This window comes from Oncorhynchus clarkii, chromosome 4, assembly GCF_045791955.1.
Source record: "Oncorhynchus clarkii lewisi isolate Uvic-CL-2024 chromosome 4, UVic_Ocla_1.0, whole genome shotgun sequence".
In the NCBI taxonomy this organism is placed as follows: Eukaryota; Metazoa; Chordata; class Actinopteri; order Salmoniformes; family Salmonidae; genus Oncorhynchus; species Oncorhynchus clarkii.
In genome coordinates this window covers 11,298,781-11,315,106 of record NC_092150.1, presented here as the reverse complement: position 1 = coordinate 11,315,106, position 16,326 = coordinate 11,298,781, and the positions used below count along the sequence as shown (strand labels likewise).

Below are 16,326 nucleotides of genomic sequence, written 5' to 3'. Positions count from 1 at the left end.
GGGTTGTGTTTGTGGCTAGGGTTAGGGTTAGGGTTGGGGTTGTGTTTGTGGCTAGGGTTAGGGTTAGGGTTGGGGTTGTGTTTGTGGCTAGGGTTAGGGTTTTGGCTAGGTTTAGGTTTGTATTTTTGGTTAAGGTTAGGGCTGTGTTAAGTTGAGCTAAGAGGTAGTACTGTACTAAGGTTAGACTTAGGTCTGGAGCTAAGAGGTAGTACTGTACTAAGGTTAGACTTAGGTCTGGAGATAAGAGGTAGTACTGTACTAAGGTTAGACTTAGGTCTGGAGATAAGAGGTAGTACTGTACTAAGGTTAGACTTAGGTCTGGAGATAAGATGTAGTACTGTACTAAGGTTAGACTTAGGTCTGGAGCTAAGAGGTAGTACTGTACTAAGGTTAGACTGTACTAACCCATCAGTCCCTCGTAGTTCTCAGGCTCAGTCTTCAGCAGGCCGTTGATCCTCTTGACTGAACCCAGCTGAACCTCCATGTCTGCCAGGTTCCGCACCATCCAGTTCAGGTAGTTGGATACCTGGGACAGAGACACAGACAGGTAGTGTAACAGGAAGGAGGAGAGAGGTTTGATTGGTTTAGAGCCTCAACCTGACGACTCGTCCTGAATTCAGCTGCTCTATTGATTGTTCAGTAAATTCAGTCTGAAACTGACACCCTAGAAATCCTTTGTGCGGATTTCAAATTCATCAGCGATTGGATCTTTTCTAACCAAAAAGAGTGTCAAAGTTGATGACGTCATCATGTAGGCCGGCTTTGGCCCACAACCCCCTCGGTTTTTGGGACCAATCAGAACGGTCAGAATGTGTTCCATTCTGTAAGACGTCGGGGAGGTCAGATCCAGACTCTTCCTGGAGAAGAGACACAACGTGCCATTTGGCCGCAGCAACTCAGCCTCAGTCTTTCATAGAGAAATGTGTGACTACATTAGATCTTTGACCTTAGACACACACACACACACACACACCCCAGAGCGGTCCTCACCATGAGTGCGTAGGTGAGTCCTAGTCCCACCAGGCCAGTGGAGAGGTGGTCGTACAGAGAGTTGCTGATGGAGGCCACGGCTGCTATCAGAACAACACAGGCTCCTACATAGTCCTATAGAGAAACAGTACACATAGTCACCACACACAAACCTGTACACGTTTGGAGAGAACACAAACAGTTAAAACTACATACTCCTATAGAGGAACAGTACACATAGTCACCACACACAAACCTGTACACGTTTGGAGAGAACACAAACAGTTAAAACTACATACTCCTATAGAGGAACAGTACACACAGTCACCACACACAAACCTGTACACGTTTGGAGAGAACACAAACAGTTAAAACTACATACTCCTATAGAGGAACAGTACACACAGTCACCACACACAAACCTGTACACGTTTGGAGAGAACACAAACAGTTAAAACTACATACTCCTATAGAGGAACAGTATGCACAGTCACCACACACAAACCTGTACACGTTTGGAGAGAACACAAACAGTTAAAACTACATACTCCTATAGAGGAACAGTACACATAGTCACCACACACAAACCTGTACACGTTTGGAGAGAACACAAACAGTTAAAACTACATACTCCTATAGAGGAACAGTACACATAGTCACCACACACAAACCTGTACACGTTTGGAGAGAACACAAACAGTTAAAACTACATACTCCTATAGAGGAACAGTATACACAGTCACAACACACAAACCTGTACACGTTTGGAGAGAACACAAACAGTTAAAACTACATACTCCTATAGAGGAACAGTATACACAGTCACCACACACAAACCTGTACACGTTTGGAGAGAACACAAACAGTTAAAACTACATACTCCTATAGAGGAACAGTATACATAGTCACCACACACAAACCTGTACACGTTTGGAGAGAACACAAACAGTTAAAACTACATACTCCTATAGAGGAACAGTATACACAGTCACCACACACAAACCTGTACACGTTTGGAGAGAACACAAACAGTTAAAACTACATACTCCTATAGAGGAACAGTACACATAGTCACCACACACAAACCTGTACACGTTTGGAGAGAACACAAACAGTTAAAACTACATACTCCTATAGAGGAACAGTACACATAGTCACCACACACAAACCTGTACACGTTTGGAGAGAACACAAACAGTTAAAACTACATACTCCTATAGAGGAACAGTACACATAGTCACCACACACAAACCTGTACACGTTTGGAGAGAACACAAACAGTTAAAACTACATACTCCTATAGAGGAACAGTACACATAGTCACCACACACAAACCTGTACACGTTTGGAGAGAACACAAACAGTTAAAACTACATACTCCTATAGAGGAACAGTACACATAGTCACCACACACAAACCTGTACACGTTTGGAGAGAACACAAACAGTTAAAACTACATACTCCTATAGAGGAACAGTACACATAGTCACCACACACAAACCTGTACACGTTTGGAGAGAACACAAACAGTTAAAACTACATACTCCTATAGAGGAACAGTACACATAGTCACCACACACAAACCTGTACACGTTTGGAGAGAACACAAACAGTTAAAACTACATACTCCTATAGAGGAACAGTATACACAGTCACCACACACAAACCTGTACACGTTTGGAGAGAACACAAACAGTTAAAACTACATACTCCTATAGAGGAACAGTATACACAGTCACCACACACAAACCTGTACACGTTTGGAGAGAACACAAACAGTTAAAACTACATACTCCTATAGAGGAACAGTATACACAGTCACCACACACAAACCTGTACACGTTTGGAGAGAACACAAACAGTTAAAACTACATACTCCTATAGAGGAACAGTACACATAGTCACCACACACAAACCTGTACACGTTTGGAGAGAACACAAACAGTTAAAACTACATACTCCTATAGAGGAACAGTACACATAGTCACCACACACAAACCTGTACACGTTTGGAGAGAACACAAACAGTTAAAACTACATACTCCTATAGAGGAACAGTATACACAGTCACCACACACAAACCTGTACACGTTTGGAGAGAACACAAACAGTTAAAACTACATACTCCTATAGAGGAACAGTATACACAGTCACCACACACAAACCTGTACACGTTTGGAGAGAACACAAACAGTTAAAACTACATACTCCTATAGAGGAACAGTACACATAGTCACCACACACAAACCTGTACACGTTTGGAGAGAACACAAACAGTTAAAACTACATACTCCTATAGAGGAACAGTACACATAGTCACCACACACAAACCTGTACACGTTTGGAGAGAACACAAACAGTTAAAACTACATACTCCTATAGAGGAACAGTACACATAGTCACCACACACAAACCTGTACACGTTTGGAGAGAACACAAACAGTTAAAACTACATACTCCTATAGAGGAACAGTACACATAGTCACCACACACAAACCTGTACACGTTTGGAGAGAACACAAACAGTTAAAACTACATACTCCTATAGAGGAACAGTACACATAGTCACCACACACAAACCTGTACACGTTTGGAGAGAACACAAACAGTTAAAACTACATACTCCTATAGAGGAACAGTATACACAGTCACCACACACAAACCTGTACACGTTTGGAGAGAACACAAACAGTTAAAACTACATACTCCTATAGAGGAACAGTACACATAGTCACCACACACAAACCTGTACACGTTTGGAGAGAACACAAACAGTTAAAACTACATACTCCTATAGAGGAACAGTATACATAGTCACCACACACAAACCTGTACACGTTTGGAGAGAACACAAACAGTTAAAACTACATACTCCTATAGAGGAACAGTATACACAGTCACCACACACAAACCTGTACACGTTTGGAGAGAACACAAACAGTTAAAACTACATACTCCTATAGAGGAACAGTACACATAGTCACCACACACAAACCTGTACACGTTTGGAGAGAACACAAACAGGTAAAACTACATACTCCTATAGAGGAACAGTACACATAGTCACCACACACAAACCTGTACACGTTTGGAGAGAACACAAACAGTTAAAACTACATACTCCTATAGAGGAACAGTATACACAGTCACCACACACAAACCTGTACACGTTTGGAGAGAACACAAACAGTTAAAACTACATACTCCTATAGAGGAACAGTATACATAGTCACCACACACAAACCTCTACACGTTTGGAGAGAACACAAACAGTTAAAACTACATACTCCTATAGAGGAACAGTACACATAGTCACCACACACAAACCTGTACACGTTTGGAGAGAACACAAACAGTTAAAACTACATACTCCTATAGAGGAACAGTACACATAGTCACCACACACAAACCTGTACACGTTTGGAGAGAACACAAACAGTTAAAACTACATACTCCTATAGAGGAACAGTATACACAGTCACCACACACAAACCTGTACACGTTTGGAGAGAACACAAACAGTTAAAACTACATACTCCTATAGAGGAACAGTACACATAGTCACCACACACAAACCTGTACACGTTTGGAGAGAACACAAACAGTTAAAACTACATACTCCTATAGAGGAACAGTACACATAGTCACCACACACAAACCTGTACACGTTTGGAGAGAACACAAACAGTTAAAACTACATACTCCTATAGAGGAACAGTACACATAGTCACCACACACAAACCTGTACACGTTTGGAGAGAACACAAACAGTTAAAACTACATACTCCTATAGAGGAACAGTACACATAGTCACCACACACAAACCTGTACACGTTTGGAGAGAACACAAACAGTTAAAACTACATACTCCTATAGAGGAACAGTATACACAGTCACCACACACAAACCTGTACACGTTTGGAGAGAACACAAACAGTTAAAACTACATACTCCTATAGAGGAACAGTACACATAGTCACCACACACAAACCTGTACACGTTTGGAGAGAACACAAACAGTTAAAACTACATACTCCTATAGAGGAACAGTACACATAGTCACCACACACAAACCTGTACACGTTTGGAGAGAACACAAACAGTTAAAACTACATACTCCTATAGAGGAACAGTATACACAGTCACCACACACAAACCTGTACACGTTTGGAGAGAACACAAACAGTTAAAACTACATACTCCTATAGAGGAACAGTATGCACAGTCACCACACACAAACCTGTACACGTTTGGAGAGAACACAAACAGTTAAAACTACATACTCCTATAGAGGAACAGTACACATAGTCACCACACACAAACCTGTACACGTTTGGAGAGAACACAAACAGTTAAAACTACATACTCCTATAGAGGAACAGTACACATAGTCACCACACACAAACCTGTACACGTTTGGAGAGAACACAAACAGTTAAAACTACATACTCCTATAGAGGAACAGTACACATAGTCACCACACACAAACCTGTACACGTTTGGAGAGAACACAAACAGTTAAAACTACATACTCCTATAGAGGAACAGTACACATAGTCGCCACACACAAACCTGTACACGTTTGGAGAGAACACAAACAGTTAAAACTACATACTCCTATAGAGGAACAGTATACACAGTCACCACACACAAACCTGTACACGTTTGGAGAGAACACAAACAGTTAAAACTACATACTCCTATAGAGGAACAGTACACATAGTCACCACACACAAACCTGTACACGTTTGGAGAGAACACAATAGAAATACAAAGAAACGCTCAGTATAAATCCATAGGATCCTGTCATATTCAAAGTTCCCATAGAGGGAGCAGTCACCCAATAGAATGAGAGCAGACGTAATAACTTAATCAACACGAACCATGCCTTAGATACACCACACAGACAAGAGTTTAGTAGAGCAGACCATGCCTTAGATACACCACACAGACAAGAGTTTAGTAGAGCAGACCATGCCTTAGATACACCACACAGACAAGAGTTTAGTAGAGCAGACCTTGCCTTAGATACACCACACAGACAAGAGTTTAGTAGAGCAGACCATGCCTTAGATACACCACACAGACAAGAGTTTAGTAGAGCAGACCATGCCTTAGATACACCACACAGACAAGAGTTTAGTAGAGCAGACCATGCCTTAGATACACCACACAGACAAGAGTTTAGTAGAGCAGACCATGCCTTAGATACACCACACAGACAAGAGTTTAGTAGAGCAGACCATGCCTTAGATACACCACACAGACAAGAGTTTAGTAGAGCAGACCATGCCTTAGATACACCACACAGACAAGAGTTTAGTAGAGCAGACCATGCCTTAGATACACCACACAGACAAGAGTTTAGTAGAGCAGACCATGCCTTAGATACACCACACAGACAAGAGTTTAGTAGAGCAGACCATGCCTTAGATACACCACACAGACAAGAGTTTAGTAGAGCAGACCATGCCTTAGATACACCACACAGACAAGAGTTTAGTAGAGCAGACCATGCCTTAGATACACCACACAGACAAGAGTTTAGTAGAGCAGACCATGCCTTAGATACACCACACAGACAAGAGTTTAGTAGAGCAGACCATGCCTTAGATACACCACACAGACAAGAGTTTAGTAGAGCAGACCATGCCTTAGATACACCACACAGACAAGAGTTTAGTAGAGCAGACCATGCCTTAGATACACCACACAGACAAGAGTTTAGTAGAGCAGAATGCATTATAGAGTAGACCTCATTACCATGCGGACCTCTAGCCAGCGATTGGCTGCTGTGAGGAAGAGAGATGCGATGTTGTTGGCATCAGTATACTCCAATAACCTCTGTCTGAACCTGGACTCGTACCTGGAGGAGAGACAATCACAGAGTAATATGTGTAAGTGGAGAAACACATAACCGCCTTGCTGGTCTCGATCAAAATGGATGTTGTTTAGAAAATACCTGAATGCCCGGATGGTGGTGAGGCCCTCCACTGTCTCTGAGAAGTGGGACAGGAGAGGGAGCTGGGTACTATCCTCCAACTGCTGGAGGTCCCTGACCAGAGAGAGAGGGGGAGAATAGGTAGAGAGAGAGAGAGAGGGAGGGGGGGATAGGTAGAGAGAGAGGGAGGGGGGGGAGAATAGGTAGAGAGAGAGAGAGGGAGGGGGGGATAGGTAGAGAGAGAGGGAGGGGGGAGAATAGGTAGAGAGAGGGAGGGGGAGAATAGGTAGAGAGAGGGAGGGGGAGAATAGGTAGAGAGAGGGAGGGGGGGAGAATAGGTAGAGAGAGAGGGGAGGAGAATAGGTAGAGAGAGAGGGGAGGGGGGATAGGTAGAGAGAGAGGGAGGGAGGGGGGATAGGTAGAGAGAGAGGGAGGGGGGGATAGGTAGAGAGAGGGGGGAATAGGTAGAGAGAGGAGGGGAAGAATAGGTAGAGAGAGAGAGAGAGGGGGGAATAGGTAGAGAGAGAGAGAGAGAGAGAGAGAGAGAGAGAGGGGGGGAATAGGTAGAGAGAGAGAGAGGGGGGGGAATAGGTAGAGAGAGAGAGAGAGAGGGGGGTAGGTAGAGAGGGGGGGAGAATAGGTAGAGAGAGAGAGGGACGGGGGAGAGAATAAGTAGAGAGGGGGGGGAATAGGTAGAGAGAGAGGGGGGAATAGGTAGAGAGAGAGAGAGGGACGGGGGAGAATAGGTAGAGTGAGGGGGGGAGAATAGGTAGAGAGAGAGAGGGTGGGGGGGAAGAGGAAGAGAGAGGGGGGGAATAGGTAGAGAGAGAGGGGGGGAATAGGTAGAGAGAGAGAGGGACACGGGAGAGAATAGGTAGAGAGAGAGAGGGTGGGGGGGAATAGGTAGAGAGAGGGGGGGAATAGGTAGAGAGAGAGAGAGGGATGGGGGGAGAATAGATAGAGAGAGAGAGAGGGACGGGGGGGAGAATAAATGGAGAGAGGGGGGGAGAATAGGTAGAGAGAGAGGGGGGAGAATAGGTAAAGAAAGAGGGGGGGAATAGGTAGAGAGAGAGAGAGGGACGGGGGGGAGAATAGATAGAGAGAGGGGGGGAATAGATAGAGAGAGAGGGGGGAATAGGTAGAGAGAGAGGGGGGAGGGAGAATAGGTAGAGAGAGGGGGGGAATAGGTAGAGAGAGAGAGAGAGAGGGACGCGGAAGAGAATAGGTAGAGAGAGAGGGGGGGAATAGGTAGAGAGAGAGAGAGAGGGGGGAGAATAGGTAGAGAGAGGGGGGGAGAATAGGTAGAGGGGGGGGGGGAATAGGTAGAGAGAGAGAGAGGGGGGGGGGAATAGGTAGAGAGAGAGAGAGAGAGGGACGCGGAAGAGAATAGGTAGAGAGAGAGGGGGGGAATAGGTAGAGAGAGAGAGGGGGGGGGGGAGAATAGGTAGAGAGAGGGGGGGAGAATATGTAGAGAGAGAGGGGGGAGGAATAGGTAGAGAGAGAGAGGGACACGGGAGAGAATAGGTAGAGAGAGAGAGGGTGGGGGGGAATAGGTAGAGAGAGGGGGGGAATAGGTAGAGAGAGAGAGAGGGACAGGGGGAGAATAGGTAGAGAGAGAGAGAGGGACGGGGGGGACAATAGGTAGAGAGAGGGGGGGAGAATAGGTAGAGAGAGAGGGGGGAGGAATAGGTAGAGAGAGAGAGGGACACGGGAGAGAATAGGTAGAGAGAGAGAGGGTGGGGGGGAATAGGTAGAGAGAGGGGGGGAATAGGTAGAGAGAGAGGGGGGAGGAATAGGTAGAGAGAGAGAGAGGGACAGGGGGAGAATAGGTAGAGAGAGAGAGAGGGACCGGGGGGGGAATAGGTAGAGAGAGAGAGGGGGGGAATAGGTAGAGAGAGAGAGAGTAGGGAGAGAGACAGGGAGAAAGGCAGAGAGAGAGTAGGGAGAGAGACAGGGAGAAAGGGAGAGAGAGAGTAGGGAGAGAGACAGGGAGAAAGGGAGAGAGAGAGTAGGGAGAGAGAGAGATACAAGATATAGAAATGGACAGAGGAAAAGGGGAGACATACTGTAACTAGCCCAGATGAGAACACTGCCCTTTGAATAAACTGAAGCAAAACAAGTGACAGAGACAGAGAAAAAAATATCCCAAACCAGGCACTCACCTGGAGGCAACCCGGAAGTACTTCTGTATGAAGTAGCAGGCGATGGCCAGGGGCACCAGGGCAATGAGGAACAGAGGGGTCACATAGGAGATAACCCCCAGCGCCGACACACACAGCAGGGTGGAGCGACTCAGACACTCCAGGGTGGCAGGGATATGCTGGGGACACAGCCACCAGTGAAACATTACATGACTACCATCTACCAGGAAAAGCAACCAAAGGGTTCACAGGCTGTAGCTACTTTGAAAACCATGAAGAAAAATTTGAAAGTTCCAAGTCAGTGTGATTGAGGCTCCTTCTAGTGTTAACACACAGAGAGGGTGGTGTAGACATACCTGGTCTATGGTGTTGGTGTCAGAGGAGAACCTGTTGAGGATGTTACCCAGGGGAGTGGTCTCAAACAGCCTGGAAGAGACACAGATCAACTACACCATAGTTTTACATCTTACTTTATTGTCCCTGAAAGTTCTCATGTTTTCATTTTTTTACTGTTCGACAAGTACAACCTCAAGTGGAAGGATGAAGCTGCTGGAATATCATCAATGTTTCTGTTACAGATTCTATTCCTCTGAGGGTTTTGAGGAATTGAATTTGAAAACAAGAAGACAATGAAAGTGATTATCCTTCTTGGCTGCCACCTTATCTAAAATGGTTCTGTACAGAGCCCCGACCACAAGGTCATTAGTTGTCTGGGATCTGTTACTGCGCTGGCGTCGCCGTGGTTTCAGTGTGTGGAAGGCAGATGGACCTCTGGGTAATGGGGCGGTTCACAATGTATACAGTGTCTTACCTCGCTCCCCAGGATGATCGATCGTTACACACACAAACACAACTCTCTCACTCACTTGATATACACACACACACACACACACACACACATACACACACACACACACACACACACACACACACACACACACACACACACACACACACACACACACACACACACACACACCTTTACCTCATAGGTGCCAGTATGATCTTGCTGAGCAGGTTGTGGTGTAGTTCTTTGGCCACTCTCAGGCCTGTCCACTCTACAGCCACAGAGGTGACCAGACACAGAACGATGCCCAGACAGCACAGCACACTGAACACTGACAGGTACCACGAGTGGCTGAAACCACACTCCTACAGAGAGGAACACAGGGGAAATAGGCTTGATTAGAGAGCAGTGTGTGTGTGTGTGTGTCACACTCTGGGTTCATTAAAGAACTTATCACAAACCAAAATAACGTCACACCCCTTCTCTCTCACACACCAATACTTAGTTCCCTCTGAGAGTAACCCTGAGCGCTACTGTAACGTCAACTTTAACCATGAATAATTAGCTGACTATGTTGTTACATGCATGAGTCACCAAGCCTGTACTGACTTTGAACATTATGTTGGTCTCTCTCTCTCACTCACTCACTCACTCACTCACTCACTCACTCACTCACTCAGGAGGATAAATTGACTCACAAGCCAAATAATGACTTCTATGTTTCTTTATTCATCTGAACTTTTCCTTTAAAGAGCCTGACATAATGAATGGGATTCTAATTCAAGGTCAAAGACAACTCAAGGAGCCTCTGTGAGGAGAGGAGTTGGAGGGTTTTAATGTCCTTCCCAATGTAGGACACACACACACACACACACACACACACACACACACACACACACACACACACACACACACACACACACACACACACACAAATAAGAGGCAGCCTTTAGTAGCACCAGGAAAACCCACACACCTGCCGTGGCTCCAATGTGTTAATGACACAGCTTACCTTCTCCTGCAAGTATAACGTGTCTGTGGGTGCATGTGTGCGTGTGCTTGTGTGTGCATACTCAAGTGCTAATAATGATATTACATCACTATAATTATTTTACAACAGCATTTGGAAAAATACTTTCTAAGTGACCAAATATTATCCATGTTTATAATGAAATGTAGGAACTGGGTTCTACAGTTTGACCCCACTGCTGCCTCTGGCTCCACCAGATGTGTTTTAGTCGGGACAGTCCTACTGACAAGCGACCACTTAGATATGGTAATGTTCACGTTTTTATCAAATCAAAGCTCTGAGGTAGTGTAACCAACTAGGCTACCCACAAGACTGTCAAGCCCAATGAGCTAAAGCCTTGGCAATAGCACAGGGAGCTAAGGCAAGTCATTAGGTCCCAGGCTTTAATGCACACACTCACAGCAACATTTTTCTAGGTGCTTGATCGAACAAAAAGTACACAGAAAATACAATTAACTAATTACCCCCAAAGATTTCTTGGGCTCCCGAGTGGCGCAGCGGTCTAAGTCACTGCATCTCAGTGCTAGAGGCATCACCAGGCTGTATCACAACCGGCCGTGATTGGGAGTCCCATAGGGCGGGGCACAATTGGCCCAGAGTTGTCCGGGTTTGGCCGGGGTAGGCCATCATTGACTTGCCTGGTTAAATAAAGGTTCAATAAAAAAAGTACAAATATTTCTTATTCATCTGAACACGTCTCCAACACGGAGAAAGGTGAGGTGCTGGACAGAGGAGGCTCAATACCGCAGGACTCTTTGAAGAAGAGGAATTGGAATATGTTCAAAGATTCATCCACCCAGGACTCATCCTTCAACATTGAAGAATATGCATCATCAGTCACAGGCTTCATTAGGAAATGTATTGACAATAACAATCTGGACATACCCCAACCAGATATCCGTACCATGCTGAGAGCCTGTACTGCATAATTCAATGTCAGCAGAATGAAACCTGGTGACTCAGTGGCGTGCGACATGTACAAGGTAAGCCGGTACGAGCTCTGAAAATCCATTAGGGATGCAAAAAGACAATACAGACAAATTTTGAATTGATGTTTGACAACTCAGACTTGCAAATCCATTTGTATGGTGCCCACCAAAGCCTCCTTCCCAAACGAGTTTAACACATTCTATGCTCGCTTAGAGGCAGACTATACCGAGCCATCCAGGAAGACTCTTGTTGTTCTGGATGACCAGACTATACCCAGCCATCCAGGAAGACTCTCGTTGTTCCGGACGACCAGACTATACCGAGTCATCCAGGAAGACTCTCGTTGCTCTGGACGACCAGACTATACCGAGCCATCCAGGAAGACTCTCGAGGCTCTGGACGACCAGACAATACCGAGCCATCCAGGAAGACTCTTGTTGTTCTGGATGACCAGACTATACCGAGCCATCCAGGAAGACTCTCGAGGCTCTGGACAACCAGACAATACCGAGCCATCCAGGAAGACTCTTGTTGTTCTGGATGACCAGACTATACCCAGCCATCCAGGAAGACTCTCGTTGTTCCGGACGACCAGACTATACCGAGTCATCCAGGAAGACTCTTGTTGCTCTGGACGACCAGACTATACCGAGCCATCCAGGAAGACTCTCGTTGTTCCGGACGACCAGACAATACCGAGCCATCCAGGAAGACTCTCATTGCTCTGGATGACCAGACTATACCCAGCCATCCAGGAAGACTCTCGTTGTTCCGGACGACCAGACTATACCGAGCCATCCAGGAAGACTCTCGAGGCTCTGAACGACCAGACAATACCGAGCCATCCAGGAAGACTCTCATTGCTCTGGACGACCAGACTATACCCAGCCATCCAGGAAGACTCTCGAGGCTCTAAACGACCAGACAATACCGAGCCATCCAGGAAGACTCTCATTGCTCTGGACGACCAGACAATACCGAGCCATCCAGGAAGACTCTCATTGCTCTGGACGACCAGACTATACCGAGCCATCCAGGAAGACTCTCATTGCTCTGGACGACCAGACAATACCGCGCCATCCAGGAAGACTCTCGTTGCCCTGGACGACCAGACAATACCGAGCCACCCAGGAAGACTCTCGTTGCTCTGGACGACCAGACTATACCGAGCCATCCAGGAAGACTCTCGTTGCTCTGGACGACCAGACTATACCGAGCCATCCAGGAAGACTCTCGAGGCTCTGGACGACCAGACAATACCGAGCCATCCAGGAAGACTCTTGTTGTTCTGGATGACCAGACTATACCGAGCCATCCAGGAAGACTCTCGAGGCTCTGGACAACCAGACAATACCGAGCCATCCAGGAAGACTCTTGTTGTTCTGGATGACCAGACTATACCCAGCCATCCAGGAAGACTCTCGTTGTTCCGGACGACCAGACTATACCGAGTCATCCAGGAAGACTCTTGTTGCTCTGGACGACCAGACTATACCGAGCCATCCAGGAAGACTCTCGTTGTTCCGGACGACCAGACAATACCGAGCCATCCAGGAAGACTCTCATTGCTCTGGATGACCAGACTATACCCAGCCATCCAGGAAGACTCTCGTTGTTCCGGACGACCAGACTATACCGAGCCATCCAGGAAGACTCTCGAGGCTCTGAACGACCAGACAATACCGAGCCATCCAGGAAGACTCTCATTGCTCTGGACGACCAGACTATACCCAGCCATCCAGGAAGACTCTCGAGGCTCTAAACGACCAGACAATACCGAGCCATCCAGGAAGACTCTCATTGCTCTGGACGACCAGACAATACCGAGCCATCCAGGAAGACTCTCATTGCTCTGGACGACCAGACTATACCGAGCCATCCAGGAAGACTCTCATTGCTCTGGACGACCAGACAATACCGCGCCATCCAGGAAGACTCTCATTGCCCTGGACGACCAGACAATACCGAGCCACCCAGGAAGACTCTCGTTGCTCTGGACGACCAGACTATACCGAGCCATCCAGGAAGACTCTCGTTGCTCTGGACGACCAGACTATACCGAGCCATCCAGGAAGACTCTCGCTGCTCTGGACGACCAGACTATACCGAGCCATCCAGGAAGACTCTCGCTGCTCTGGACGACCAGACTATACCGAGCCATCCAGGAAGACTCTCGTTGCTCTGGACGACCAGACAATACCGAGCCATCCAGGAAGACTCTCGTTGCTCTGGACGACCAGACAATACCGAGCCATCCAGGAAGACTCTCGTTGCTCTGGATGACCAGACAATACCGAGCCATCCAGGAAGACTCTCGCTGCTCTGGACGACCAGACAATACCGAGCCATCCATTGCTATTCACACGGCCGTAACACATCTGGACTACAGTTCATTGACTACAGTTCAGCATTCAACACTATTGTTCCCTCCAAGCTTGACACCAAGCTCAGAGCCCCGGGTCTGGACACCCCACTCTGCAACTGGATCCTGGATTTCCTGACCACAGGCTGTGAGGAATGGCAACAACACTTCCTCCACATTGACTCTTAACACAGGAGTCTCGCAGGGGCATGTCCTCAGCCATCTGCTATAATCCCTGTTCACCCACTACTGCATGGCTTTGCACGACACCAACTTTATCATCAAGTTTGCTGACGACTCCACCTCTCCAGGCCTGACAACCAACATCGACAAGTCAGTCTATAGAGAGGAGGTAACTGAACAGGAATTGTGGTGCCAGGACAACGAGCTCTCCCTCAACAAAGGCGTTGTTTGTAGACTTCAGGAAACAGAGGCGGGAACCTCGATCCACATCAACGGGACTGCAGTAGAGAGTCAGCAGCATTAAGTTCCTCAGTGTCCACATCACAGTGAAAATGACATGGACCAACAACACCACCACTCTTGTCAAGAGGGCACAGCAGCGCCTCGACTTCCTAAGTCGGCTGAAGAAATTCGGCCTGCCACCCCGGGTCCTCTCCAAAAACAACCACTGCACCACCGAGAGCTTCCTGACCGGTTGCATCACGGCCTGGTACGGGAACTGCTCCGTCCACAACCGCAAGGCCCTCCAGCGAGTGGTGAAGGCTGCCCAGTACATCACTGGGACCATGCTCCCACCCTTCCAGGACATCTACACTGGGATCTATGCTCCCACCCCAGCCACGAGCTGTTCCCCTTACCGTCGGGCAGACCGTATCATAGCTTGAGGTCTGATTCTAACAGGCTCAAATACAGCTCCCGTCTACAAGCCATCAGACTGCTGAACACTTGAACTGACCACCTGCTCTGATTCTCGGCACCTTAGCACACGTGAACTCACTCGCGCACACACACACATGCATGCACACACACACGCACGCACACACACACACTGCTGGTACCAGACTCTTAATATGATTGCTAAATACAGTACAATTTAAACACTTGCCCCCGAATCCCCCCTTCCCCAAAACGCGTGTAAATATTGGACTATAAATTGTGTCTTCCTGTATTATACTTATGCTAAAATGTTTATTCTATTCTACTGAACCACTTACTTTATGTTCCTAGTCTTCTCTTTTATTATTTCTGATTGTTGTTGGATTGTCCAGAAGGAACCTGCAACTAAGCATTTCGTTGGTAGGTGTATACCGTACATTTGACTTATGCAACCTTAAACTTCCAACAGTGTTTGAAAATCACGTTTTTAAAATGTTTTATCTTTTGATGATGCCATCAGGTAGAACTTTTTAACTTGATGTTTTTGGGTACAAAACATACAAATGTGCCTTTTCACAAATGCAGACCATGGTATTGTGCAGGAGATAATGAAAAGTAGGTTGAAAAGTGGTGGAATTGCCATTCAATCTACAGTCGTGGCCAAAAGTTTTGAGAATGACACAAATATTAATTTTCACAAAGTCTGCTGCCTCAGTTTGTATGATGGCCATTTGCATATACTCCAGAATGTTATGAAGAGTGATCAGATGAATTGCAATTAATTGCATCCAGGAACAGTTTGGTGATGAACAATGCCTTTTCCAGCATGATGGAGCACCTTGCCATAAGGCAAAAGTGATAACTAAGTGGCCCGGGGAACAAAACATCAATATTTTGGGTCCATGGGCAGGAAACTCCCCAGAGCTTGTGGTCAGTCCTCAAGAGGCGGGTGGACAAACAAAAACCCACAAATTCTGACAAACTCCAAGCATTGATTATGCAAGAATGGGCTGCCATCAGTCAGGATGTGGCCCAGAAGTTAATTGACAGCATTCCAAGGCGGATTGCAGAGGTCTTGAAAAAGAAGGGTCAACACTGCAAAAATTGACTCTTTGCATCAACTTCATGTAATTGTCAATAAAAGCCTTTGACACTTATGAAATACTTGTAATTATACTTCAGTATTCCATAGTAACATCTGACAAAAATATCTAAAGACACTGAGGCAGCAAACTTTGTGAAGATTCTTATTTGTGTCATTCTCAAAACTTTTATCCACGACTGTACGTATGCGGATGAGACTGAGTGTAGCTCAAGAGCAACACA

General features: G+C 46.3%; 1 protein-coding gene across 1 annotated transcript in view; it reads right to left on the bottom strand.

The window, feature by feature from the left end:
* The window catches only part of LOC139407565 (ATP-binding cassette sub-family C member 8-like), a 156,411-nt gene that overhangs the window by 24,295 nt on the left and 115,790 nt on the right, over positions 1–16,326 (bottom strand). The window contains exons 27-33 of the mRNA XM_071151389.1: positions 10,037–10,203; positions 9,408–9,477; positions 9,073–9,230; positions 6,932–7,024; positions 6,733–6,835; positions 991–1,104; positions 406–526 (exon numbers count right to left, since the gene is read on the bottom strand). Coding sequence (XP_071007490.1) covers positions 406–526; positions 991–1,104; positions 6,733–6,835; positions 6,932–7,024; positions 9,073–9,230; positions 9,408–9,477; positions 10,037–10,203 — 826 coding nt within the window. The remainder of the gene's footprint in view (positions 1–405; positions 527–990; positions 1,105–6,732; positions 6,836–6,931; positions 7,025–9,072; positions 9,231–9,407; positions 9,478–10,036; positions 10,204–16,326) is intronic.